This window comes from Pseudorasbora parva, chromosome 10 (assembly GCF_024679245.1).
Source record: "Pseudorasbora parva isolate DD20220531a chromosome 10, ASM2467924v1, whole genome shotgun sequence".
Classification (NCBI taxonomy): Eukaryota; Metazoa; Chordata; class Actinopteri; order Cypriniformes; family Gobionidae; genus Pseudorasbora; species Pseudorasbora parva.
The window spans coordinates 12,754,427-12,781,856 of NC_090181.1; the positions used below are offsets into that span (position 1 = coordinate 12,754,427).

At 38.2% G+C, this 27,430-nt stretch overlaps 1 protein-coding gene across 1 annotated transcript in view; it reads left to right on the forward strand.

Moving 5' to 3' along the window:
* strn3 (striatin, calmodulin binding protein 3) overlaps positions 1-27,430 on the forward strand; it is a 40,267-nt gene that overhangs the window by 6,269 nt on the left and 6,568 nt on the right. The window contains exons 2-10 of the mRNA XM_067455188.1: positions 17,695-17,798; positions 18,233-18,306; positions 19,431-19,512; positions 19,650-19,826; positions 19,922-20,060; positions 20,175-20,316; positions 23,877-24,013; positions 24,395-24,570; positions 26,074-26,121. Coding sequence (XP_067311289.1) covers positions 17,695-17,798; positions 18,233-18,306; positions 19,431-19,512; positions 19,650-19,826; positions 19,922-20,060; positions 20,175-20,316; positions 23,877-24,013; positions 24,395-24,570; positions 26,074-26,121 — 1,079 coding nt within the window. The remainder of the gene's footprint in view (positions 1-17,694; positions 17,799-18,232; positions 18,307-19,430; positions 19,513-19,649; positions 19,827-19,921; positions 20,061-20,174; positions 20,317-23,876; positions 24,014-24,394; positions 24,571-26,073; positions 26,122-27,430) is intronic.

Here is a 27,430-nt window from a genome sequence, read left to right on the forward strand (position 1 = left end):
ACAAACATCACAGACAATGGCAGACCATTTTTTTCAGACGTTAAATTTTTTGTAATATGTATCGTCTCTCAGTTTTTTTAAAGAGACACTGCCCCTCTTTCCTCCTTCTTGGCAGCCTACATTTAGAATAATAGATTTGATTAACATTAATGATGAAAAAGGTTAAAAAATCGTTATTGTTTGGATTGTTTTTCCTGCTGTCGAGCCACAGCCATTCACTAAATCAGTGTTTACCAACCTTTTTTCAGTCATGGCACCCTTTGAAAATTTTCTAATTTTGTGACACCCCCATACATATGTTACACTAGGGGTGTAATTGCTCACGGCTCGGTTTGTATCACGGTTTTAGTTTCACGGTTTCAGTACGGTTTGGTATTTGGTGGTGGTGGCCGAGGAGATTCCCCCCTTCTATATGTAAAGCGCTTCGGGTGTCTAGAAAAGCGCTATAACAATTTAATTAATTATTGTTATTTGCCATGCTCAGGGAAAGAAAGAACTACTGTCAAATAAAAATAAAGAAAATAAGAACAAAAAACTTAAATACAAGCAGAAGCACAAATAAATACTATTGAGCAAAGATACTAATAAAATAAACAATGCTTTTCAGATTTTTTCAGGTAGGTCTAACATTAGTTTTTAGGTAGAGCAATTGAATTAATAAATCAAATGTAAAATAACTGCACATGCAACTGTTTAAATTAAAGATCAATCCTTTTTAAAATTACAAAAGCTATTCAATCAAGAGCAGTGAGTGATGTCCTTATCTTTTGTTTGACAGACAGCAGTAAAGGCTACTGCCCCTTTAAGACCTTATACAGGGATATGCTCGTCTTTCTCGACTGTATACAGTTCACTTAAGGCATCAGACTATGTCTGCTTGGATACTCATGAAGATCGACATGTTGATATACTTTTTGTGTGAGTTTGTCCGTTCAAGCGCAAGACTTAAAATAACTCAATATTTGCGCGCTGATAGACGTGCGCGCGCTTTTGGACGAGCGCACAGAGACAGCTTCTCACACTGCAGTTCTCATTCGCGTCTTCTGGCGAATATACTGCATGGGTGATACTGCATGGGTATAATATACCCATGGGTGATGATGGCGAAAATTACTGGTCATACGGCAGCACTCGCATGCATTGAACACAGTTTACAAAGATAGATCGTTTTGCCCACGTTTTTCTTTTATTATCGCTGTTGTAGTGTAGCCTATCACTGATGAGCCAGCACGTGTATCCATCGACAGAACCTTACATAAAGCATTATTTTTCAAGTTACAACCAGTGCCGCTCCCACCACGCGCTGCGCGTAGTCGAGCAAAACCATAGACCACACGCTACCCATAGCAACGCGTTATGACAACGATATTTCAGACTGACAGACAAGATAAATATGGTTTTTCCGCCATTTGTTACTGTTTTGTACACGTTGTTATATTAATTATAATTCAAATTCTGTTTTATTGGCCACAATATAGTAATGATTAATGTTGAGAGGGGCACTTTTGATTAATTTTTAAAAAGGGCACGGGCTCAAACCCCCAAAGCCCTCCCCTCTGCAGTGCACTTGCCTGGTGTGTGTAACGTGTCCATGCCATGGTACTGACTCCTGTCACACAATGCGGCGAAATCTCCAACAGGGCTTTAATAGTCTAACGTTACAGTGAATGAGAGAATGAGCCGAAACGAATGCACGTGCAGGCCATAGCATAGACATCCGTTAACATTAGTGTAAACATAGATGACGTCACGGGTTTTTCTATAAAAGAAAGAACGCAGCCTTCGTATGTAGACCCAAGCAGTTTATATATTTATAATACTTACTAAAATATATTTCATATTATTTTATTACTTTTGTATTAGTTGTTTGAAGAGTAAAAAAAGAAATTGGTCGGTCTTAATGCAAATTTACAACCGGCAAGTCGGTCGGACTAAAAGGAAGAAAAAAATAATAATTTGAGTCGGCCCTAAACTGACAGGGTCGGTCGGGTTACGGCAAACAAGAATATTTTTAAGGATGGCCTAATTTGACTTGACTTGAAATAACTTTTTTTTGGTTTCAAGACTTGAAACCTATAGCATAGTTAAAATGTTCTAAAGAAACTGAAAAATAGTCACACTTAGTTGTACATTTAGAACTGTTTATTCTTAATGATTGTTCTTTGCAATTGTATGGCTTACCATGTTTCATTCAGAGCTTGTTAATCCTGATATAACTTTGTTAATAAAATAAAAATATTGAAAGAAATCTTCATAATCATTTTTAATATGGCAATACTGCCATACAGATATTCTAACTATAAACAAAAAACATAGTAACTCCAATTTTGGTTAAAATGTAAACTTAATGTATTTGCACAGCTGGATTAATTAGTTACCAAAAACTAATAAAGAACTTTTTATTTTTTCAGACCTGTTGCTGTCTGCGTTTCAATTGCAGTCTAAAGTATCGTAAAGATTAGTATGGTGACGTAGGATGAAATACAGAGCCCACTGGATTTCGTTCTCCGCAAATAAACTTGCCTGATCCTCATCGTCAGTCCATGGTTTTATTTTCCATGTTCCAACTCCAACATTGTTGATTTGAATAGCAAACGACTCTCAATCCACGCACCGCAACAGACTTTTAGGTTGAATTAAATTGCTGCGTGAGCTCAACCAATCAACATGTTCAGGGCCCAAGTCCCACCCCTAAAAGTTCATGAACTTTGCAAAAGTACTACCTTGCAAGCAGGGCCGTTTTTAGGGGGACATTTTTACCCAGAACTTTATTTAGACACCGGTTCCTACAGTTGAAACACACAGAGTACCACCCAAAGTTCTTAGTTCCTGAGAAAATCCATTCATAACATAGAGGTGCTGAGCAAAGCAAGTGTTTTCAATAAATTCCTATGAAAGTTAAAGGTTGTGTTCTTCGCGTCTTTTCAAAGCTTTGATTATGTTTACAGTGTGCAATATACCATGAGTTCATGTTTCGTGTGTAAAAAAACACAGTATTTTTCACACAATTGACTTATCTGTACAGCGCTGTTTCCTCTGTCCTAAAAACGGCCTGATGATTTCCTTGTTCTATGAAGTCCCTCCTTCAGAAATACGTAACGAGTTCTGATTGGGCCAGCGCTACCCGTGTTGTGATTGGACAGCAGCTTAGCGCACTTTGTCCAGAAAGGTCCCGCCTCTTACCATAACGGGGAGATGCAAGCGCTGAATGCGCGCTCTTTTCCACGTTGGAGAGCAATAAGACCCCGCCCCCTATTTTGTGTGTTCTTGTGGGCGGAGGGTTAGTCAACAAACTGTTCTAGTGACGTCATTCCTGAAGGAAGTGCAGAGGTGTAGTCCAAACCGGCCATTCGCTGTAGGCTTTGAAAGGGAACTTCTGTTAAAGGGGGGGTGAAACACTCAGTTTCAGTCAATCTCATGTCAATCTTGAGTACCTATAGAGTAGTATTGCATCCTTCATATCTCCGAAAAGTCTTTCGTTTTATCATATTTATAAAAGAAATATGGGCTGTACCGAGTCTTTCCGGAAAAAACCGAGCGCCTGGAGGCGTATCGTGTGGGCGGAGCTAAAGAATGACGAATGTGCACAAAGCGGTGACGTCCTCAAGCGTGGAGAAACCCATCTATCTCAGCTAATACAGATAATGATCCACAATCAAATCTGAGGGAGAAATAAATTGAACAGGAGAAACTGCAACATCAGGACATCCGTCTCTGTGGTATGTAAGTTACTGTATTTAATGGCCTCTCCACATTTCTGTGTGTTTACTCGAGTTTATGAGGACATGATTCGGTTTATGGTCTATTGTATGCGACTAGACCTTAGAAGTAGCAAGCAAAACGGTTTTGCACGTCAGAATACTGTATCGTTATACAGAGAACAACAATGGAGTAACCGTTAGCGCATTTGAATGACAAAGCACGCGATCGTGTCGTTTACTGATGTTTACTCACGCGACGATAGCCAATAGCACAGACATTTGAAGCAGTTTAAGTTAACTCACCGGCTGCTTCCAAAGCAGGACCGAAGCTTTATCACTGGGACTGCTCCGTCAAAAACACACTTCTTTGGTATGATTTGGTAAAGTCCTGACAGCAGTGGCGTGTAAATCCATTTTGAGACGCAACTGAAACGATGTTGTGAAGCTTCCCGTCATTTCTGCGTTCAAATCGGATCAAATGTAGCGCTGCCTTCCCGTAATGCTGTGCTGAAGCGTTGAAGTCGCTCGACGTCACCCATAGGAATAAAGAGAAGCGCGGCGCGACATAAGTGTTCACGGACTGGATCTGCATCTGAGAGACTGTTTACAGCGTGCTCTAGTCACGCGCGCGCGCACCCTACCGGGAGAAGAGCCCGTACGGCCCATACAAGGACCTTCCGCTCTTATTAACGTCAAGTAGACCCATACTCGAAAAAAACTCGCCGAAACTTGTGAGAAACCGGAAGGAGTATTTTTGACACAGAAATACTCCATCAAACGTCCAACGTTAGTTTTTGAAACTTTGTCTATGTTTAGGATGGGAATCCAAGTCTTTAACAGTGTAAAAAGCTCAGTATGCATGAAACAGCATTTCACCCCCCCTTTAAATAAAATACCTCGCTTGGCATTGAACTTTGAGCTTTATAATTTTACAGGTATTATTTATGCTCTAACAGCAACATTACACACTAACTAAAGTTTGAAAGATGGAATCACGAAGAACGGGACCTTTAAGCTTCCATAGGCATGAACTAAAACGCACCAGACTGGACATGTACCGTGAATGACTGTCCAGCTGTAAATGTGTGTTTACTGTGTGGCCTTGCTCATGTTACTTTCAGTTAGAATTAGTGCCGATTCGGGGGCAGGTTGCTTGAATTGTGGGTTCATTATTATTCTTAATGAAAAACACAACAACAAAACAGTACAATGACAAACTCACTTAAATAGGTGCTTTTACATTTTGCTTTAAAAACAAATATTGGCTGCCAGCTCTTGTGATCCTAAAATCTGACTCCTGCTGCGTTTGTGCTGCGATTGTGGTCTCATTCAGCTCACTTGGTATTGAGCAGACATGTTCAGATTTTAATTGTAGTGTCTGTTCTCTAACTGAACTAAATTATTTTTACACTGCGGTGGGCAAGTGATGTAACCAACCGGTGTTGAGTTTGAACTACGGCAACATCGACTATCTCAGAAAGCCTAGTCAGAGATGTTCACAATTCCGCTCAGCATCGCTCAAAGCCAGTACTAGGAACTGAAGCCAGTACTTTTGACAACACTAATTGTTATATGACTCAACACAGATAGTCTTATTGTTTAAATCTTGTTTTCTTGATTTACCACGAGTACCATGTTTTACCATGCCTAATGTCTAGCTTACTGCAGTGTGAACAAGTCTCATTGTAGCCTCCGAACGAATGCATAGAGTAGCATTATAACAACTTGTTTAGCATTATAACATAACACATCTCCCCCTCCCCCCTATTGACAGAAATTAGAGGGGGAGATTTCAGCCTGGACTTTTTACTGCGGCGAGTCGAAGTACTCTCAGAAATGCTATTCCGCCATACATTATTAGTTCTCCTTTTTAATCTCCTTAGAAAAGCGCCACGTTTTATCTTGTGTCACCATACTTGGTCGTTCAACTTTTCGTGTAACTGTATTTAAATAGGGAAAACGGAGGTGTTTGGTCGCTTCTAACTTGATCTCTGTTTGGTACCATAGTGAATGAACTGGGCTTAGTGGGCTAAACTAAATGCTATCAGAATGTCACCGCGCGTCAGAGCGATTAAATGCTCGCACTCAGATGAGGGAGGTATGTATCAACTCGTCTTAGTTAAGGGAATAACATAGTTTAATATGAAAAAGCGGTGAAGTAACCCTTTAAAATGTGCTGAACAGTCTGGTTTATAAGCACATTTTACTTGTATAAACATTCTACCATTACATTTCAAGTATATTTCCATTGTACTATTATTAAACCTATAGGGTCCCCTCATTCAGCTGTTTTTCTCCCACAGCAAGCAGAGTATTTTTAGTGTCTGTTCAGTTCACACAGCTGAAATGCTGTTCTGCCGATCTTTAAATCTGTTAGGTGACAGAGATTTTCAGCGAGCATCAGAGAGTTGCTCGGGGCTGTGAGTAGCCAGCTGTTCCTGACATATGTGTACTAGCCATCCTCACACACTGCTGACAAGAGCCAGGCTGTTTTAATACAACTGTGTTCCTTAGTATTACCTGCCAGCGCTTTACTTCTCAAGAAGTGACAGGGAAACTGATGTAGGTCTAGTCAGAAGTACGTTTTTCAGAAGTAATAGATTCATGCTGTCAATGTTTCCTCAACTTAAAACTTAGTATGGTGGATTTTCTAATGGCTAAATGCTCTACTAATAAAGACTCCGCTCATTAATATTCAGATCTTAATGCACATATCCCATTTCTGAGATGAGCCAAGGTAGTAATATGATCGCTTCAAACTGCATGGTTGTTTCTTGGAGAACTTTTGTGTGGTGAACTTACGCTTTACTAAAAGACACTGATTAACTAGATGGGGTGGGATTGTTTTAAGATGTTAATTTTCAGATAACTTGTTTTTAAGGGATTAGGTTGTTTTGAGGAAGCCATCAGAGAGTTGAAATGAATATTCACACATTTACCAGTCCTGTTCTGTGAAATGATGTTTAAAAGTGGAAGATGTCCACTTTTTTACTTCCCTTGTTACCCCTTTGTTTAGTCTGTCAGTATTCATATTTGTTTTTATCAATATTAATTCATAATAAATTTCTTTATTTTAGTCCTTGCTTATATACGAGTCGGAGGAAAGTTACGAGTCAGCAGAGGGCAGGGCTCGACAATAAGGATGGCAGAGATATCTAACAGCAGAACCACACGTCACAGCAGTCTGAGGACAACAGCGTCAGATCTGAAGTTAGGGTGGTGTTCACAATCACATAAAAAAAACATTGAGAAGCAAAACTTCTTGAATTTCTCATTATCAATGTTTTTTAAACAGCAAATCTGCATATAAGAATTGTAAGGATCATATGACTGGAGTAATGGAAATTCAGCTTCGCCATCACAGGAATAGATACATAAAAATAGAAAACGTAATTTTAAATTGTAGTAATATTTGTTTCACAATTACTGTTTTTACTGTATTTTTGATAAATAAATGCAGCTTTGGTGAGCACAAGTCAAGAGACTTTGATCTTACCCACCCCAAACTTTTGAACTGTTATGTAAATACTTCAGGTTTGGATTAAGCATATACAGGGAGTGCAGAATTATTAGGCAAGTTGTATTTTTGAGGATTAATTTTATTATTGAACAACAACCATGTTCTCAATGAACACTCACTAATATCAAAGCTGAATATTTTTGGAAGTTTTAGTTTTTAGTTTTAGCTATTTTAGGGGGATATCTGTGTGTGCAGGTGACTATTACTGTGCATAATTATTAGGCAAATTAACAAAAAACAAATTATACCCATTTCAATTATTTATTTTTACCAGTGAAACCAATATAACATCTCAACATTCAGAAATATACATTTCTGACATTCAAAAACCAAACAAAACCAAATCAGTGACCAATATAGCCACCTTTCTTTGCAAGGACACTCAAAAGCCTGCCATCCATGGATTCTGTCAGTGTTTTGATCTGTTCACCATCAACATTGCGTGCAGCAGCAACCACAGCCTCCCAGACACTGTTCAGAGAGGTGTACTGTTTTCCCTCCTTGTAAATCGCACATTTGATGATGGACCACAGGTTCTCAATGGGGTTCAGATCAGGTGAACAAGGAGGCCATATCATTAGATTTTCTTCTTTTATACCCTTTCTTGCCAGCCACGCTGTGGAGTACTTGGACGCGTGTGATGGAGCATTGTCCTGCATGAAAATCATGTTTTTCTTGAAGGATGCAGACTTCTTCCTGTACCACTGCTTGAAGAAGGTGTCTTCCAGAAACTGGCAGTACGACTGGGAGTTGAGCTTGACTCCATCCTCAACCCGAAAAGGCCCCACAAGCTCATCTTTGATGATACCAGCCCAAACCAGTACTCCACCTCCACCTTGCTGGCGTCTGAGTCGGACTGGAGCTCTCTGCCCTTTACCAATCCAGCCACGGGCCCATCCATCTGGCCCATCAAGACTCACTCATTTCATCAGTCCATAAAACCTTAGAAAAATCAGTCTTGAGATATTTCTTGGCCCAGTCTTGACGTTTCAGCTTGTGTGTCTTGTTCAGTGGTGGTCGACTTTCTGCCTTTCTTACCTTGGCCATGTCTCTGAGTATTGCACACCTTGTGCTTTTGGGCGCTCCAGTGATGTTGCAGCTCTGAAATATGGCCAAACTGGTGGCAAGTGGCATCTTGGCAGCTGCACGCTTGACTTTTCTCAGTTCACGGGCAGTTATTTTGCGCCTTGGTTTTTCCATACGCTTCTTGCGACCCTGTTGACTATTTTGAATGAAACGCTTGATTGTTCGATGATCACGCTTCAGAAGCTTGGCTATTTTAAGACTGCTGCATCCCTCTGCAATATATCTCACTATTTTTGACATTTCTGAGCCTGTCAAGTCCTTCTTTTGACCCATTTTGCCAAAGGAAAGGAAGTTGCCTAATAATTATGCACACCTGATATAGGGTGTTGATGTCATTAGACCACACCCCTTCTCATTACAGAGATGCACATCACCTAATATGCTTAATTGGTAGTAGGCTTTCCAGCCTATACAGCTTAGAGTAAGACAACATGCATAACGAGGATGATGTGGTCAAAATACTCATTTGCCTAATAATTCTGCACTCCCTGTATGTATATGAAAAATGTTGGAAAAATATGTTCCATAATATTCACAGGGCTCACATTTCAGTGGGTGTATTGAGCATCATTTCAATCATTCCCACAGGTCTCGCGTAGCCTGATATCGTAATTATGGGGCGTGCACTCAATTGAATAGACTTACAAACAATCAGAGAGCAACAGAATAAGTGACGTATGTTTTTTTTTTTTTTAATCTCCTTCAGCAAAATGAACAAATCTATTTTCAAGTCATTTCGTTTGATCACTTTGATCACATTTGGAATAAAAAATAAATTACAACCCTTTACACACCATGGCAATATAATCGTCATTGGCTTGTACATTTTTTAGTTTACTCACCAGACTATATAGCCTGGCTCTGCCCTCCTACGTACTTCCGCTCAATTTTCATTTTCCTTCAGTACTACGTCTGGGACTGCTGTGTAGTCTTAGGTTTTCTCCAAACAAATTTTTACTGGTCCAATCAGCGAACAGAGGGAGTGGCTGAGAACGATGACGTTGATGTCGAGCGCTAGTTTGAGATGTAGTTCAGTAATGGTGGCGGAGAAAGATGCAAACTAAACCATTCATTGCATTCTGGCACCGCTGCCGAAATTTCCAGAATTTAAAGCCCCAAGCAATAACAGTCTTTGCTGGGGTTTGTTGGTGGCCATGATGTTGTGGCCCTCCAACAGGGTAAATTCGGGAAAAGTTTGATTTTCCAGATCGCTTCGTTAGTGATGAAGGAGTTGGCAGAAGCTATTCGGACGGTAACTGTTTCTCGTGGGGTCGGAAGGTATTGCCATCATTTCAGTTACAGGGACTGGTCAGTTATTTTACTGCTGTCTGTCTCTCACCACCCGCTTAAAAATCCCCGGCCGAGTTACCTACTGCTTTTGACAAACGCAAGGTCATGTTGATGTAATAGCTGTCCGAATACACATCTCTGAGTTTTCAACAATATATCACTTCAAAATTCACTGTTTGTAATCATTTTTGACCACTGCAGAACACCATACGGTTGCTTTGCTGTTATTAGGATGCATTTATAGATTTGTATTTCCTTAAAATGCTGGCAAGTATTTAGAAGAGTAATATATTTCATCACCGCTCAAACAAATTAAAATAAAAGCACTTAAACATTTGAATTGGTCCGTTATTTATAGCAGCATTTATTATCATACCAAGCATATGACATTTTATTTACAGCATACAATGATGTTACGGATCACGTGAGCGCCGCGTTCCCGATCACAAAACTCTCCTCTCCACCGTGGCGTGAATAAATCACAATCTGAAGTTTTAGGTTTTATCCTATTGTTTTATTACTGAGGTGGCTGATTTCCATGAGTGAGACAGGCGAAGGGCGCGTGACATGCGTCACGACCAAACGTTAGCGATTGGTTATGGCAGATCCAGAGTGGCTCAGGGCAGATCCAATAGTTTTAAGAGGTAAAATGAGGTAAAATGAAATTATTTTGTTTTGCCTCAGATACATTTTTCAGAATAATAGATTAATTTTAAGAAATAACATTACATAACATAACATATATATACATGGAAGTAAATGCCCACAGCTAGGATTGGATAATATTTGCATGTTTAATGAGCTTAAGCTCACCTGTCAGTTCACATGACGGAGAGGAGAGATTGAGGGAGAAGCGGCAACCAGAATGATTTTCTCGATCACAGGGCCCATGAACGTCTTTATCAAACAAACACAATGATTTATTTCTCATCGACCTGCGATTGATTGGACTATTATTTTTATATTACACAAAGCCCACAAAATCGGACAATATAAGCGCAAACCACGCGCACGTTCGGCGCGTGCCACCCTTCAGAAAGAGAGAGCGAGGGAGAGTTCAGCATGCTAAAGTTATGTTCTGTTAGACACGTACACATAAGCAAAAAGATCTATAACACTGCAATACTATCACATGTTTTACTCACATAAGTGTGTTGCACCATTCGGATCCAAATCCAGCATCGACCGGAGATTTGTTTACAAACGATTCCGCAGTGAAATGAAGTGAACATGTCTTCCCCACGTGAGCTGGAACTTCATTAAAAATAAAGTTCAACCACATATTCCTAATATTAGGATCTGAAGGAAGCTTATGCAGCGACTGTGTTCTTCCACAACCAGGAATAGCGCATTGTCTTATTTGTTGTTGACCAGGTAGCACAAGCCCTCCATGAGTCGGTGGGCGGGGCTACTTAATTAGAGGCGCTGTAAAGGTGTGTTTCATCACGCACTGACGTCAGTATGAAGCACAGAACCGTTTGCTGAGCCTGGTGTTTATAAAAGCTTTTCTTTGACTAACAAGGAAGTTTTCAGCTCTGAAACTTAGAGGATATTCTTATATTACCATGATTTTTTTTATATATCAAAAGCTCAAGGAAAAGTTGATTCCTTAATTCATCACCCCTTTAACTGAACTTAGGATTGGTGGTGCTAAAGATATTGTTGGTCATTCAGTGTTTCTGTAAAAAAAAAAAAAAATAGTAACAGATCATATTAATTATTAATTAGAAAATACTACTTCTAATTATAATATTAACAGCAGTATACAACACACTAAAGACTGATGAGCTGCTAGGTTTGTGAATATTATTCACGTTGTACGCTTGGCAAAAACTGATTTACTGAAATCAAAACAGTGAAGGAAATAGATGAGCACCAGCTCTCTCTCTCTCTCTCTCGTCTCTTTCTCTCGTCTCTTTCTCTCGTCTCTCTCTCGTCTCTTTCTCTCGTCTCTCTCTCTCGTCTCTTTCTCTCGTCTCTCTCTCTCGTCTCTCTCTCTCGTCTCTCTCTCGTCTCTCTCTCGTCTCTCTCTCGTCTCTCTCTCGTCTCTCTCTCTCTCTCTCTGAGCCACGGCCTAACTTAAAGTAAATGATTAATTAATAGCTTAGCTGGGTCTCTTTAGGCTAAGCAGTCTGTTAGTTAACCTGGCCTCCGAATCCATGTCGTTTTTTCTTTTGTCACTTCACATTTAATCCGTTCCCTGGAAAGATTAGTACACCTCTCCTGTCTTCGGGTTCGAGTCATCAGTTCCGTCATCAGTGTCTGTTCCAGGCTGTGACAGCCCCATATTCCTGAGTCATATTAAAGATAAGTTCAAAAAGAAAAAAACGTTCATAAATGATGCATCACTAACGCATAGTTGTGAATAGAACTCACTGCATCCACACTGGAAGAACTAGAAGATGATTAGTGTAAACAGTCAGCTTACCAACAAGATTATCATTTTTGTTTGAAATAGTAAAGATGAATGCAAATACGAACAAGTTCTCCGTTTAGGATTAGAATGAGTTCAAGTCAAGTGCTTTTTGGTGTTGTTACTGTTGATCATCTGTCAATCATTGTATAAAGCCCACCCTGACAATTTGATTGGTCCGAACAGCTCTGGTTCGAGCATAGTTGCTCCACAGGGATTAAATCCTGAATAAACTTCCTGACCTCAAATGTTGTGGGCAGGGCTACGTTCGGCTGGCATCCAGGTTAGGTCACGCTTATAATGCTAGAAATCCCCACATTCATTTATTCACTTTAGCATGTGTAGCACCTTTTTCATTTTCTGTCGGTCTTAGTACACAATGTAACTACAGAAGTGTCAAGTTTTAAATGGGAATTAAGGCTTTGTTCATTTTCGAGATGCTGGGAAAATGGGCAACCTGTTCGACTGTCTATATAGTCAGAAACAGAGCAGTGCAGAAAAAGGCAATCAGGGCTTTAGAGCGTGAGATGGATCTAAATGAAAGAGAAGATACGCGGCTACCCACTGACGAAAATCCTCTCAATTGGTGGCAAACAAACGTTAACGTTATGTATCCACATAATGCACAGCTGGGCAAAGACATACTTGACCATACCTTAGCAAAAAACACTCAGCACTCGCTGCAGGGCAAGTTGACTGTTTGGTGTTTAGTGAGTGCAAATGGTTTGCTTCTGAATGTAAGTTTGCTATTTATTTTGTGTTCGCATTACGTTGTCAGTTGAAGCGTGTTTTCTCAGGTTACTGGTCCACTTGCCGTTTTATGCGCTTTTGTTACCAAATTTTCCTTACATTATCATTAAAGGTGGGGTAAGTGCTTTCTGGTAAACATTGTTATTTCAATCACCAAAACAAACACGCCCTACCCCCAAAAGAGTCTCTGCCCTATTTTGATAGCTCCGCCCCACACATACGTAACCAAAGCAACGACTATGGTGGTTATTAATCCAGGTCGAATATTCAATGAAAAAATCACCCCTTCCATGACAAAAACACAATCCGTTCTCATGACAACTCGATAGTAGCTATCTATATAGATCATGAAAAGAGGAAACAAACAGTATCTTACTTGTCGGACACATTTTGTACACTGATATTTCTCATCTAATATCCGTTATGTGTGTCGTGTGTTTTGAATAATGACGCGCACTGAGCTCTCTTCTCACCATCATTATTAGACACGCCCCTTACCTGCTGATTGGCTACAAGTTTGTTATTGGACTCAGCCCGAGTCCGTTTTGTAAAACGGTTTTGAAATGACACTTACCCCACCTTTAATGAAACTATATTTTATTTAATAACATTTATTTGAAAAGTTAATGCACTTTAAAAGGGAATGTCATTTCATTTCAATAAAATATGCAATGCTTGATTTGGTTTACATTTGCTTATGCTCGCTTACGCCCTCTTGTGGGCATTGGAGACAATACAGTAATTTTCCCCTCTAACATTAAGTATTGCCTTTAGAATTCAAAATTTGGTCATATTTAACAGAATTTCTAATTTAGCATTTCAGCCATTTTGACAGCCCTAGTTTGCATTCTTAGGTTCATCTTGCTGTTTAAGGAAGTCTTCCTGCAGTCCAGCTTAAACAGCTTTCATCAGATCGTCTGTCTTTATCGCCCCTTTCTATTAAAGACTTTCTATTAGGGATAAATCGTCATTTGCTTGTAATATTCTGTGTTGTTGTTAACCATTTAATCTGACAACTGTATGCTGGAATTTGTCATGCGTCGGCGAGGGCTATTCTTGCCCCATGCACTGCAGCTTGCTCCTTTGTAAGGCTCTAGATTTGTCCGGTGATCTCACTGTTCCCCCCCCCGACTGCCTGTAAGGCGTCTCAATGGAGTGACCTCACACGTTGATTCCAGCGCTGTGAACATGGGGGTGGATTGGGAAAGCACACTTCAGCCTGACGCTTGGACTGTTCTTCTCAAGAGCTTTATCACCTCATACAGTAATACCATAGTTACTGAGATAAACATGTTGTATTTTGGCCTGTAGTTCAGAGATGCAAGGTCGTACACCTGGTGTGCTGAGTAGGCCTCGTGTGTTTTTTTGCAGGCCTCTGTGTGTCAGTCTCGTTCCAAAATGTCCACAATCTGAAGACGAGTACAGACAGCTGTCTTGTGTGAAAACTCCATCCAAGAGTGTTATGGCTGTAAGCACCCTGCCCAGCTAGTCTGTTCTCACATATTTCATAGGATAGTTTTTTTGGTTGAGTAATTTATTTGTGAAAATGAATGCTTAATTATGCCCCCGACCTGTATGTAAATTCCATAACAACAAATGTGGAACAATTCAAGTTATTTTCATGTTATGGCCAACAGCAGATAAATGCTGATATTAAAATTGTTATTATGTCTAAATTAAAAAATAAAAATAAATTGTTTTAAATACTGCATTGAATTTAGTGAATTTAAACATCACACCATAATGAAAATGGCCTATCATTTTCTGATAGTTATTTTGTAATTACATTTTTAATTGATTGACATTATGTAAGATATATACTGCACTATACTATACAGTGCCAATCTGTCACGTAGACTACATAGAATTATAATGAGAATACGATTATAGTACTGTAAATGATCTGTGGTTTCGTTGCCCGTGTATTAGCGTTGTTGTTAAGGGAAGAGCGCATTCAAAATAAATTTCATTTTCAAGCCTGTAAAACACTAGCATGGCCAAGTTCACATGCGCATTTGCGTCCTTTTGGGCAGATGTAAATTGTAATAGGCATTTATCTGACTAATCTTATATAGATGCGTTTGACTGAGTTTATTAATTCTCTAGCAAAGCTCTGCAGGGTATTCACAGTTTCAGCTCAAATACAGTGCCCGATATCATTGACTGGATTTTTTGAGACGGTTATTTAGTTTCTTTGTCAAAGACATTTATGCATCATAATCTAGCAGTTATTTTTTTACAGTCATATGTTCATATTTGCATAGACACCTCATGTTTTTGTCAGCATACATTTTCATAACAGTTTTAAAATAGTTTCATATCTCCATGAGGAAGGCGCCCCTCGATTACTCGTTTTTGAGACCTATCGATGATCGAAAAGAAAAATGGACAAATGCCCATCCCTGATTTCCAAAAAAAAATTGTCAAATAAGTGCTTAGAAAAAATATTACTTATAATATACATTTCAAGATATAGAAGTTATGTATTTCTTTCATAATTTCTTAAAGTTCTTTTCAGTTCCAGTTTGTATTTGATGATAGATTTTTTCAAATTAAATTTTGAAAAGCTTGTGAAGTGACTGTCAAAGCAGCTCTAAAGATGACATTTATGCGGCCAACTTTCTGCTCGGCTCAGCATGCGAAGATGTACTAAAAAAAATATGTTTAAAAAAATCACAAAACTAAATGAAATTGTTTAGTGAAATTAGGAAATATTTAAGAGATTGTTAATTTAGTTGTATACATGTGTACATTTTGTTCTAATGTCACAAGTAATAATATCATGGTTTACTGAGTTTTACATGATTCTTTTGTAGTGTGGTTTTTGGTGAAGTGTACTAAAATAAATATCTTCACTTGTGTACATCAATTCTTCTCACTGCTGTTTCCTGATGGTTTATAGCACAAGAGTCACCCTCTTTCGTTTCAAACAAGGAGAGAAGCGCGCCGAGGCTCGTGCTGCGGAGCCAGGCGAAAGGATAGACAAGGCTTTAACATCACGTACTGACTAGCTGTTGTCCTGGTTATTTCTGCTGCGTGATGGGCAGATTGTTAGATTAATCTATATTGAATAAAAATGTCCAGAGCTTATCAACATTATTGACATACAATTTTTCACAAACTCGATATGACATTGTATATTGCCCATCCCTGTCTGCTTTCTCTGCTATGTTTTACAAGTCAGAATCTAATCTTGTCTTTTTTGCTGTAAAATCTAACAGCCCTTATTAAACCCTATGTTTCTTTCTGTCAACATGCAGTTTAGGAAAATATTGGGTAACACTTTATTTTAAGGTTCAGTTATTAAGGGAACTGTATGTAAGAAATGTATTTCAATTCATCATAAAATGGCCCTTATATTTCACTAGACATTAAGAAATCATGTTAATTTCTAATACCTATATCACTGACAACAGTAGTCCAGCCAGGATATTGTCATTTAAAAGTTGTTGTTCCAGCCCTCAAATGATTTTGACGTGTTGTGTTTTGGCCTGAAGCTCCACCCTCCACCTATCTACCAATCACAAAGTCAGTAGTGTTTCGGCATCCAGGTTGCCAGATCTGCTCTAGTTACCACAGCTGCAGCTACAAACACTCCTGCTGGATCCTGCAGCATATCTGGCAACCTCGAGTCAGAGGGAGAGGGAATACACCGCTCTACAATCATTTGAAAGTGATTGCAGTTCCAGTTTTGGCCACAATCTTACATACACTTCCTTTAACGATTAACTAGTTGTTTATTAGCCTGCATATTACTAGGATATTGGCTTTTTATTAGAACTTATAAAGCACAAATTAATCCCTTATTCTGCATGACCTTATTCTACATGCCTTAAGGGGGTCGCACACCAAACACGAAGCTCAGTGCTGCGCCACGTCTTTAAAATTAGAGCACATTGTTTTCAATGACTGTAAACACACCGGTGGCGGCATTCGGCGCTTATCCACGGCGACTCAGGAATTTGTTCAAAATCCTGCCGCACCACAAAGCGCCATTTTTTTTTTCAAGGTTTTATATTACATTTATATTATATTTCCCTCAAATCGTCATTGCACATACTGATTTCACCCTGTGCTACAAGATACACCCATTGTGCAGCTCTTCTGTCAGAAGTCGATTCAAAACTGAGCTTGCGCGTATATATAATGTGCGTCCAGTATGAGATACCTGAGATGCAACGCTGAGCTACGCGTCCGGTGTGCAGTAAATTAGGAGTTAACTGAGGCAGAAGTTGTAGTTAATGGTGAATGTGTTCCCCATACTAAAGTGTTACCAAATATTGCTCATCTAATTGTAAATGACAACAATTAGATGAGCACCTCACCTTCCCTGTTTCTACGAAAACCCCACAGGATGTCCTCCTCTAATTTACCTGCCAAACAAACAAGGTTGTCATGAGAGCCTGCAAGATCTCTTTTTCTCCAGGAAGGTTGATGGTTTGTGTTGTCTATAAATACCCCCTCCCCTTGCCTCCTCTCATTCACTTCCTGGCCTTTAACAGGGGTCAAGTTGCACAGCTGCTCTCATTTGCTAATGTTAACCTGCTCTGTAGAGCTCTGTTCCTCTGGGCCGTCTCCTGCCAGTAGCCCTGTGTTGGTTCCTCTTTAGAAAAGAAGAGATCTGTGCCTTTTTTGGGGGGGTCCAGACTCCAGAGATTTCCTTGGGCATCTCGCATCTATTCAAACCTGAGTTCTGGGTTCAATTCAGACTGATCTGCCAATCAGTTCCACTGATTCTTTATAAAAGAACTGCACTAATAAACAAAAACGTTCACAAATATGTTTTGCTAAATGTTCCTTTTTGTATGTCATCAGCAAGGACATCGCTATCTATTAGTCAGTATATTGTTTCAGTGCCAACTGGTCTTTCTTTTTCATTACATACAATTCACAAGATGACAACTCGGCTAACTCGACTTGCTTTTGTCTTCCAGGCACGGATAGCGTTCCTCCAAGGAGAAAGAAAGGGCCAAGAAAATTTAAAGAATGACCTTGTTAGAAGAATAAAAATGTTAGAATATGCATTAAAGCAAGAAAGGTTTGTAATTTTTCTTCCCCCTTTGTATTTATTATTTTGGTAACAATATTATTTTGGTAACGGAACTTTACAATAAGTTTCATTTGTTAACATGAATTAACCATGCCCAATACATTTGTTAATCTTGGTTAGTGTTAGTTAATAAAAATACAGCTTTTCTTTGTTCATGTTAGTTTGCAGTGCAATAACTATTGTTAATAAATACAACATTTGATTTGAATAATCTATTAGGAAATGTTGAAATTAACATAAACTAATAATGAATTGCTCTTCTACAGCGTTTATTACTCTTAGTTCATGTTAACTAATGAAACCTCTTGGCATTCTTAATCTTTTTTTAAATGTTATGATAAAGGCATGAAATTTGTAAATGTATTAATTAAGATATATAAATATTTTTGTATTTTAACAAAGATTCTCTCTTCCATCACCAGAGCAAAATACCATAAATTAAAATATGGGACAGAACTAAATCAAGGTGAAGTAAAAATGCCTAGCTTTGAATCAGGTAAGATGATTCAACCTACTTTTGAAAATGTGTATATAATCTACCATTCAAAAAAAATGTGTATATAATCTACCATTCAAAAAAAAATGTGTATATAAACTACCATTCAAAAAAAAAAAAAGACAGTGTTGGAGGAATAACAGTTTAGGACCCAAGACCAGTTCATTGGTCGAATGAAGACCAAGAGTCAGGAGTGCAATTAAATAAATAAAAAAAATACTGAAGAATAGTTTGCAGTTTCATCAGCAGAAGCCCAGCTTCAAGTCTTTTTTTTGTTTGTATGCCGTGCTCCCTCTGCCAGTCTTCGTACATACAATTTCTCAACAGTTATACTCTTTTCAAGGTCTAGCCATGTCATTACTGCGAGTTGAATGATTCTGTTTGGCTCAGAGAAAATAGATATTCATGGTAAATTTCCACACATTCTCAGTTAATCAGTCACATGTCCATCGCTTGTTGACGCTTTCACCACGGAATTAGGCACGTAGTGACCTTCCAGGTCTGGAGCAGGCGCCAACTTGTCCAGAACAACATACTGTCCCTCTCCCTATAATGCCCATAATCCACCTCCAATAGATATCTGTAACACAGAATACTGCGCAGATACACAGTCTCTCCAAGGTTGGAGTTGATTAAGCTCCAGTTCTGACCAGAAAGTTTCCCAAAATATACTAATCTGATGACTTTCTCAGAGTAAGAGGTACGGACGGTATTCACCATAATTCTTTAGTGTATCAGTAAAAGAACAATATAATAATTAAACACTTTTAAAGTGTCATTTATTCATGTGAATTTTCAGCAGCCAGTCTTCAGTGTTAAGTGATCCTTTAGAAATCATTCTAATGTGCCAATTTGGTGCTTAACAGACATTTTCTTATTACTTATAATTAACGATTCAGGAATCTTTGATAAATAGAAAACAGCATTTACTGGAAAACTTTTGTAACACTATGAAGGTCTTGCTTAATAAAATAATTAATTCTGTTGCTTAATAAAATGACACCCCCCCCCCCCCACACACACACACACACATCCAATTTTTAAACGGTTATGTGTATATGTGCGTGTATGCATTTTGTTCAGTATTCACTAATGTGGTTTTATTGTTTCTTTTTGTTTCTTAGAAGATACCAAAGATACAGAGGTCTCTGCTATACCTCAGAACAGCCAGTTAACATGGAAACAGGGCAGGCAACTCCTCAGACAGTAAGTTAGCCTTGAGTCATTGTTTTTGTGAATGACACGTCCTCTGTGGGTGGGACAGTATTAGTCCTTCTAAGAAGTTTCTTTGGCCTTGAATGTCTGAGCTGTTTTGACTGTCTTCACATTTTTGTGTTTTTAAGATATCTTCAGGAAGTAGGTTATACGGACACAATACTGGATGTGCGGTCGCAGAGAGTGCGGTCGTTACTGGGGCTGTCCGGCTCAGAGCAAAACGGTTCTGTGGAAACCAAGAACCTAGAGCAAATTCTCAATGGAGGAGAGTCTCCAGCCAAACGAAAGGGACAAGACATGAAAAGGTACAGCTGACTCTTGATTTATTTGGTCCAATTCAACTGGTAGATTAATATAGAGTTAAAAGAAAGAACTTCTCATGATGCATTTGGTTCAACAGGAATCCAGAGGTTCTGGAGACATTTAATTTTTTAGAAAATGCTGACGATAGTGATGAAGAGGAATATGATGAGGGTGACATAATGGAGGATGTGCCTGACAGGAGCGATAAACGCAGAATAAAAAAACATAAAATTAAGGTGCGCAACAAATTTAGTGGTAACATGCTTGGATGATTTAATTATCTTAGACAATCATAAACTAGAAAAGAAGAAAAGTTACACTATGTAATGTAGCCTTGACTACTCTTCCAGGTCGGGAATGAAGGTTTGGCTTCTGACTTGCCGGATGACCCCGACACAGAGGAGGCACTGAAGGAGTTTGACTTCTTGGTGAATGCAGAGGATGGAGAAGGAGCCGGGGAGGCTCGGAGTTCAGGAGACGGCACAGAGTGGGGTAAAATAATTCTAAAATTATTTTCTTGACCAATATGGCTAGGGACTTTACTCTCATTCATGCGCAATAATCAAGGAACTTTGCTGCCGTAACGTGGGTGCAGCGCCACAATTATATTATGCATAGTCCCCAGCACGCTCCCTGTGTAAGCCAAGTATAGCCGGTTGTCACGTTGGTTATGTTGACGAAAGTTTGTCTATTTTCAGGCGCTGCGCCACTTAGTACACGATAGATCCGTCGGTGTTAGTACACGATGTAACTACAGAAGAGTCAAGTTTTAAATAGGACAAATATCAAAAGTCATTGGTCATTTTTTAGCGAGATACTCACGGTCTAATCAGATTCAATGCTAAGCTATGCTAAAAGTTGTTATCAACCGTTTAATTCTAGGGGAGTTGGTAAATGAGCCTATTTTCAAAAAAAGAGTTCCTTTAAAGGATTTGAGTGTGATGATTGAATAATGACCTCAGTTTTGTTATTGTGTAGGGTTAAAATAAGGCCTGCAATTGAAGGACCAGTTCACCACCAAAAATGTTTTCATTGTGTTTTTGTTTTTTTATCCCATTAAACAGAAAGCGATGTTAGGCTGAATGTCCACACAGCTCTTTTCCATACAGTGAAAGTAAATTTATAATGAAAAAATGATTTTATAATGAAAAAATCCAAAATGGCCAAAGTCCCTGTTTACGCTCAGTAAACTCACATGTCAAGCAAGTACAGCTGATCTTCTGGTAATGTTCGCTGATCACTTTATATTTGAACCTAAATTAAATCTGTTCATCATTTAAAGTGATTGTCTCTCTTTAGAAAATTTGGACTAAACCGCTCGATTCATATGGATTCATTTTACGATCTTTTCATGAACTTTTTGAAGCATCAAATTGGTAGTTGCATGGACTGTCAATGGAGGGGCGGAAGTCTTTAAAGGATTAGTTCACCAAAAAATGAAATGTATGTCATCAATGACTCGCATTAATGTCGTTCCACACCCGTAAGAACACAGATTAAGATATTTTATATTTAGTCCGAGAGCGTATCCAAATGTATGCACACTATACTGTCCATGTCCAGAAAGGGAATAAAAACATCATCAGAGTAGTCCATATGTGACATCAGTTAGTTAGTTTGAATATCTTGAAGCATCAAAAATACATTTTGGTCCAAAAATCACAAAAACTACAACTTTATTCAGCATTGTCTTCTCTTCCGGGTTTGTTCCTCAAATTCTCAAATAAAGATTCAAACGGTTATGAATCAGCGAATTGATTCATGATTTGTTTTTATTCTCTTTCTGGACATGGACAGTAAAGTGTGCATATACTTGCATACGCTCTCGGACTAAATCTAAAATATCTTAAACTGTGTTCCGATGATGAACAGAGGTCTTATGGGTGTAGAACGACGTTAGGGTCATAAATACCATAAATTTCATTTTTGGGTGAACTAACCCTTTAAGTTAAAAAAATATTTGTGTTTCAAAGATGAACGAAAGTCTTGCGTGTTTGGAGCGACACAAAGTTTCATTTGACGATATAAATAATTGTTAAATTACAGTACAATTTCACAAGTATCAATACTTCAGCAAAAACTAATACTAGGTTAACTAATGTAAAAACATATTTGAATGATACACTTATCCATCAACTTATCTTATAAGTTGTTTTCTTTCGCAACTGTTAATGTTTTCTTAGGACAGCCCACTGTGTTTATGTAAATACCCTCCAAAAAGGCATTTTGACATTTGTATCTGAAGCGCATGTGTGCTTATCCACGTTCAGCTCTGATTCCAAGCGCGTACACAGAAAGACGCCAGGGGAAGCAGGGACATTTTCGGCTTATTTGCATGTACAGTTTGGGCTTTTTGGGAAAAAGGAAAGCGCACTTCTCTGATGGAAAGTTAGGTGCACAGGTCGGAATGTGGCAGCTGCACAATAAACAGTTTACCTCCGTTATCTTTATCTCTGTATTCCTAGTCCAGGAGACTAGGAATGAAGTACATATCCATAATGATGGTACTTGTATAGTAAAAATCACCATCCACTTTTAATGTATGGAGATGTGTTGTTGGGATGTTCTGCATGTGGGAAAAAACAACATAAATAAATAATTTTTTTGGGTGAGCGTGCATGCGTGTCCTTTGTATGTGCTTTGTGGCACACGCTGGCCCTGCGGTAGAATCTTAATAAGGCCTGTTGCTGCATCAGCATTCCTGACAGCTTCCAGCACAGGAGATTCTCTTACTGCCCTGACCAGAGCCAGCTGGGTCAAACACACCAGCCCATTTCATCCGTCCCACACCCTTCTGCTTTCTTTATCTCTGCCTCTTTTTGTCTTACTCTCCTCTGTCTGTTCTGACCTACTTCTAAACCGAGGATTATGTAAATGTCACCATAAATAGGACATGTATTTTTGGGAAAGTATAAGAATGTGTGTGTCACCCTTAAATTAAGACATTTATTACCATAACTGTGGTACGTTATTTTGTTTTTATTATTTTTAACTATTAGAATCAATTGCATAAACATTGCTCTCTTGTGATTGGACTGGTGGCAATGTTGACAGGTCAAATAAAAATTAGGCAGACTGTAGGAGATCTTAAAAATATTTATTTTTGAGCCCTGCATTATTAAAAAAAATTACAGCGGGCTGTCATATATATATATATATATATATATATATATATATATATATATATATATATATATATATATATATATATATAGGACAGCCGCTGTAATTTTTTTATAAAAAAAAAGTATATCTATCTATATATTATAAGTCTATGTGTGTATTATATCTATATATTCTATATTTATAATATCTATATATTATAAGTGTGTGTGTATGTATATATATATATATATATATATATATATATTTAATTTATATATATACACACACACACACACACACACACACACACACACACACACCTACTCTCACACAAACCTTATACTCACTGTTGATTAACCACTGGTTATCGGTTCCAAAGATGTAGTTTAGCCAAGAGTATTTTAATGCTAATTTACATTCTTAGTGCATATTGCCACCTATTGGGCAGTTGTGCTATCATTTTTAATAGAATAATATTGTTTGATTAATGCTCAATATATACATTTAAAAAAAGAAAGCTTGATTAAACTAAAAACAGTTGGCATTGCCATTTTTTATTCCATATTTGTTGTAAGGTGAGATGTATATTGAACGTGTCTTGTTGTTACTTACTTACCCTGAAACTTGCCTAAGTTTTTAGAATCAAAAATGGAGGTTATCTGTTTACTTATCCGTAACTTACCCGGTATGTCACACAACCTGCTTTTTGGAATAACCTCCTAAGGTACCAGAGGCTGGTGTCATATTAAAGCTCAAATTTACATTTCCCCAGCCCGAATGATTAATTCTACTATGCGTTTTATTTTGTGTTAACACCACAAAAGTTGTTCTGGTGTTGAGCTGCTGGTGTTTGTAAAAGGGTTTACAGCAAAGCTTAAGCACAGTTTTTTACCCCAAGGTGTGGCACCTTGTTTACTTGGCCCTTCTCTTCTCTTTCCTATTCTTAGCTGAGCCTCTGCCATTCACGCCTGGCGGGGGCAAGTCCTTTATCATGGGCTCTGATGACATGTTGGAAAGTGTGCTGGGCCTGGGAGACCTCGCAGATCTGACTGTGTCCAATGACGAGGCTGAATACAGCTATGATGTAAGTACCTAGCGTGACAGACTGCTCCTCTGCTATTCTGGCATTAATAAATAATAATACTTTATAATACTTTAGTCAAAAAAAAGGTATTTTCCCTGCTCAATTTTTAAACGCAGTCTTTATTATGTTAACTCTCAGTTAACAGTTATATAAAAACAGCCTGTCGTGTTTATTATATTACTATATTATTAATCATATCATATACTATATTGGTTTAATTCTGTATAAAGTTTAGTTGTCCAAGCCGGTGTTGTTTGCCGTGTGCTCAAATAGGACAACTATCCTAATGCCTCGCAGTCAGTCAACCTGCAATTTCCAGGTTTCATTTCACAGTTGTTAAAATGCCTCTGCAACGACCCCTCCCCCACCCTCTATTTTTAGCTGCCAGCCAATAAGGATGCGTTCAGGAAGACATGGAATCCCAAATATACCCTGCGAAGCCACTTTGATGGAGTGCGGGGCCTGGCTTTCCATCCTGTGGAACCGGTGTTGGTCACGGTCTCAGAAGACCACACCCTCAAACTGTGGAACCTCCAGAAGACAGTTCCTGCCAAAAAGTAAGTTCTCAATGTGGCTTTCCAAGGAAAGGGATGTCCTGGGGTTAGACATGTGACTGTATAAAATGTTTATGTTGACAAAATTGCTGAAGCCTTTATCACATCAATACAGTATTATATCACAATATTAAAATAAGTTCTTATAACAAGAACTAAAAATTAAACTATACAAACAATTTATGAAATAAACAGATGTTTCAAACAGATTACAGCGCAAACGAATCATCTTAAGTTGATTGGATAATTGTAAGTTCATGTTAGCTCAGGTTATGATTTTAATAATGTATATTTAAATGTTGAAACTAACATGAACTAAATAAAATGCTTTGGAAGCATTTTTCATTGTCATTTATGTTAAAGTGATATTTCACCCAAAAATGAAAATTGTGATATTTATCTGCTTACCCCCAGGGCATCCAAGATGTAGGTGTGTTTGCTTCTTCAGTAGAACACAAATGAAGATTTTTAACTTCAACCGTTGCTTGTATAATGCATGTCAGTGGGGTGTATTTCCATGAGAGTAAAAAACACAGACATAAGAATTCCTATTAAACCCTGCGGCTCATGACGACACATTTATGTCTTAAGACACGAAACGATCTGTTTCTGTTAGAAACTGAACAGTATTTATATCATTTTTACCTCAAATACAAAACTGTACATCCGCCATCCCTGCGCCATCACTTGCGCTGGCTGAGTTCCTCTTCCTCTGCTTGTGTCCTGTTGAGAAGTCATGGCATGGTCATGGCTTTTATACAAAGTGTTGTATTTGAGGTAAAAAAATGATGTAAGTACTGTTCGGTTTCTCACAAAAAATGATAGTTTCATGTCTTAAGACATCAATGTGTCGCCACGAACCGCTGTGTTTAATATGGATTCGTATGTTTGTGTGTTATTTACTCTCATACCCATTAACACACCCCATTGACATTAATTATACGAGCAAAGGTTGGAGTTAAAAATCTTCATTTGTGTTCTACTGAAGGATGCCCTGGGGGTAAGCAGATAAAAATCTAATTTTCATTTTTGTGTGAACTATTCCTTTACAATAATGCTCATTAGTTAATTCATTAGTTAAAGTGTTACTGAACAATAAAGACTCAGAACATATCCAGGGCATGTTGTAGCTCAGATTTAAAATGTAAAAATGTTCATGTTTGAATATAAATAGCCCCTTAAGTCCTAGAGTATTGTGTATTTGTTGTTGTGATTAATACTAATGAGAATACAAACATCTGAAGGGTTTATGGAAAAGTATTCTTAAAAATGCATTCTAAAAATCTGAATGATTCGTAATAATAAATATTCACTGTATTTCAAAGTGTCCAGGATAACAATAACGTGTATATTCATTATCGTGATATATCCTATTACCTCATATTGGTATCTGGGATTGGTGTTGATCTTAAAAACATTCCTCAAAAAGCACTTTGAATTTATAATGTTGTGTTTTCCCCATGAATGCCCCAAACAAACCACTAACAGTGTTATCTTGCTTTACAGAAGTGCCTCTTTTGATGTGGAGCCTATATACACATTTAGAGGGCATATGTAAGTATTGATTTAACATCATTGACTTCAATCGTAGGGTCAACGTTTTTTTTATGACAGTATGGACGATACTTTGCATGTAGGCATTTCTACAGCCTTATGCATTCAGATATGCGGTGTTCCCCTGGCCTATGCCAAGCCCATCCATGAGATGGTGGTGTGATTCATTCCTTCAGAGAATGCTTTTCCAATGTTCCAGCGTCCACAACAAGAGCATAGTGAAGTTAGTGCATCAAGTAAGATAATGTTGACATTTCATGTACCATTATTTGTCCCAGTGCTCTTCTTCTACTCTATACTGACACCTACTGGTGTGGATGCTTATTCATTTCTGGCAATTCTTTCCAGAAATTGCTTTGTTCGTGTTTTTTGCTGTCGTACTACACACACATCAATAAAAAGCCCATTTTTGGATTCAGTTCTGAATATGTTGCTGGTAGAACAGCTTCCTGCCCTGCTCTACACTACGTTTAGTCTATTGACAGTGGTGAAGTGAGTGCTTGAAGTCCCAGCATTTAGTCCTCATTATGGTTAGTAATTGTAGTAGTTGGTCAACTGTATGACAGGGCTGTTAATTAGATGTCAACACGGTGCGGTTCATGAGGTAGTGACCTTTTTTTTAATTGGCAAAAAAGACTGAGTGCACCTTTTAAAAACCTTTTTAAAGTGCAGTAAGCAATTTCTGAGAATCACTGTTGACATTTGAAATCAACTCAAACAAACAACGCTTATAGCTGATCAGGGCAAAAGCTTAAAGGGTTAGTTCACCCAAAAATGAAATTGATGTCATTAATGACTCACCCTAATGACGTTCCACCCGTAAGACCTCCGTTCATCTTCAGAACACAGTTTAAGATATTTTATATTTTAGTCTCAGAGCATATGTAGTCTATGCACACTTTACTGTCCATATCCAGAAAGCTAATAAAAACATCATCAAAGTAGTCCATATGTGACATCAGGTGGTTGATTAGAATCTCTTGAAGCATCGAAAATACATTTTGGTCCAAAAATATCAAAAACTACAATTTTATTCAACATCAGTCTTCTTTTCCGCGTTTGTTTTCAAACCTCAAATAAAGATTCAAACGGTCATGAATCAGCGGATCGATCAATGATTCGGATCGCCAATGTCACTTGATTTCAGCAGTTTGGCAGTTTGACACGTGATCCAAACAGCGATTTTTGGACTAAAATGTATTTTCGATGCTTCAAGAGATTCTAATCAACCACCTGATGTCACATATGGACTACTTTGATGATGTTTTTATTAGCTTTCTGGACATGGACAGTACAGTGTGCATTAGAC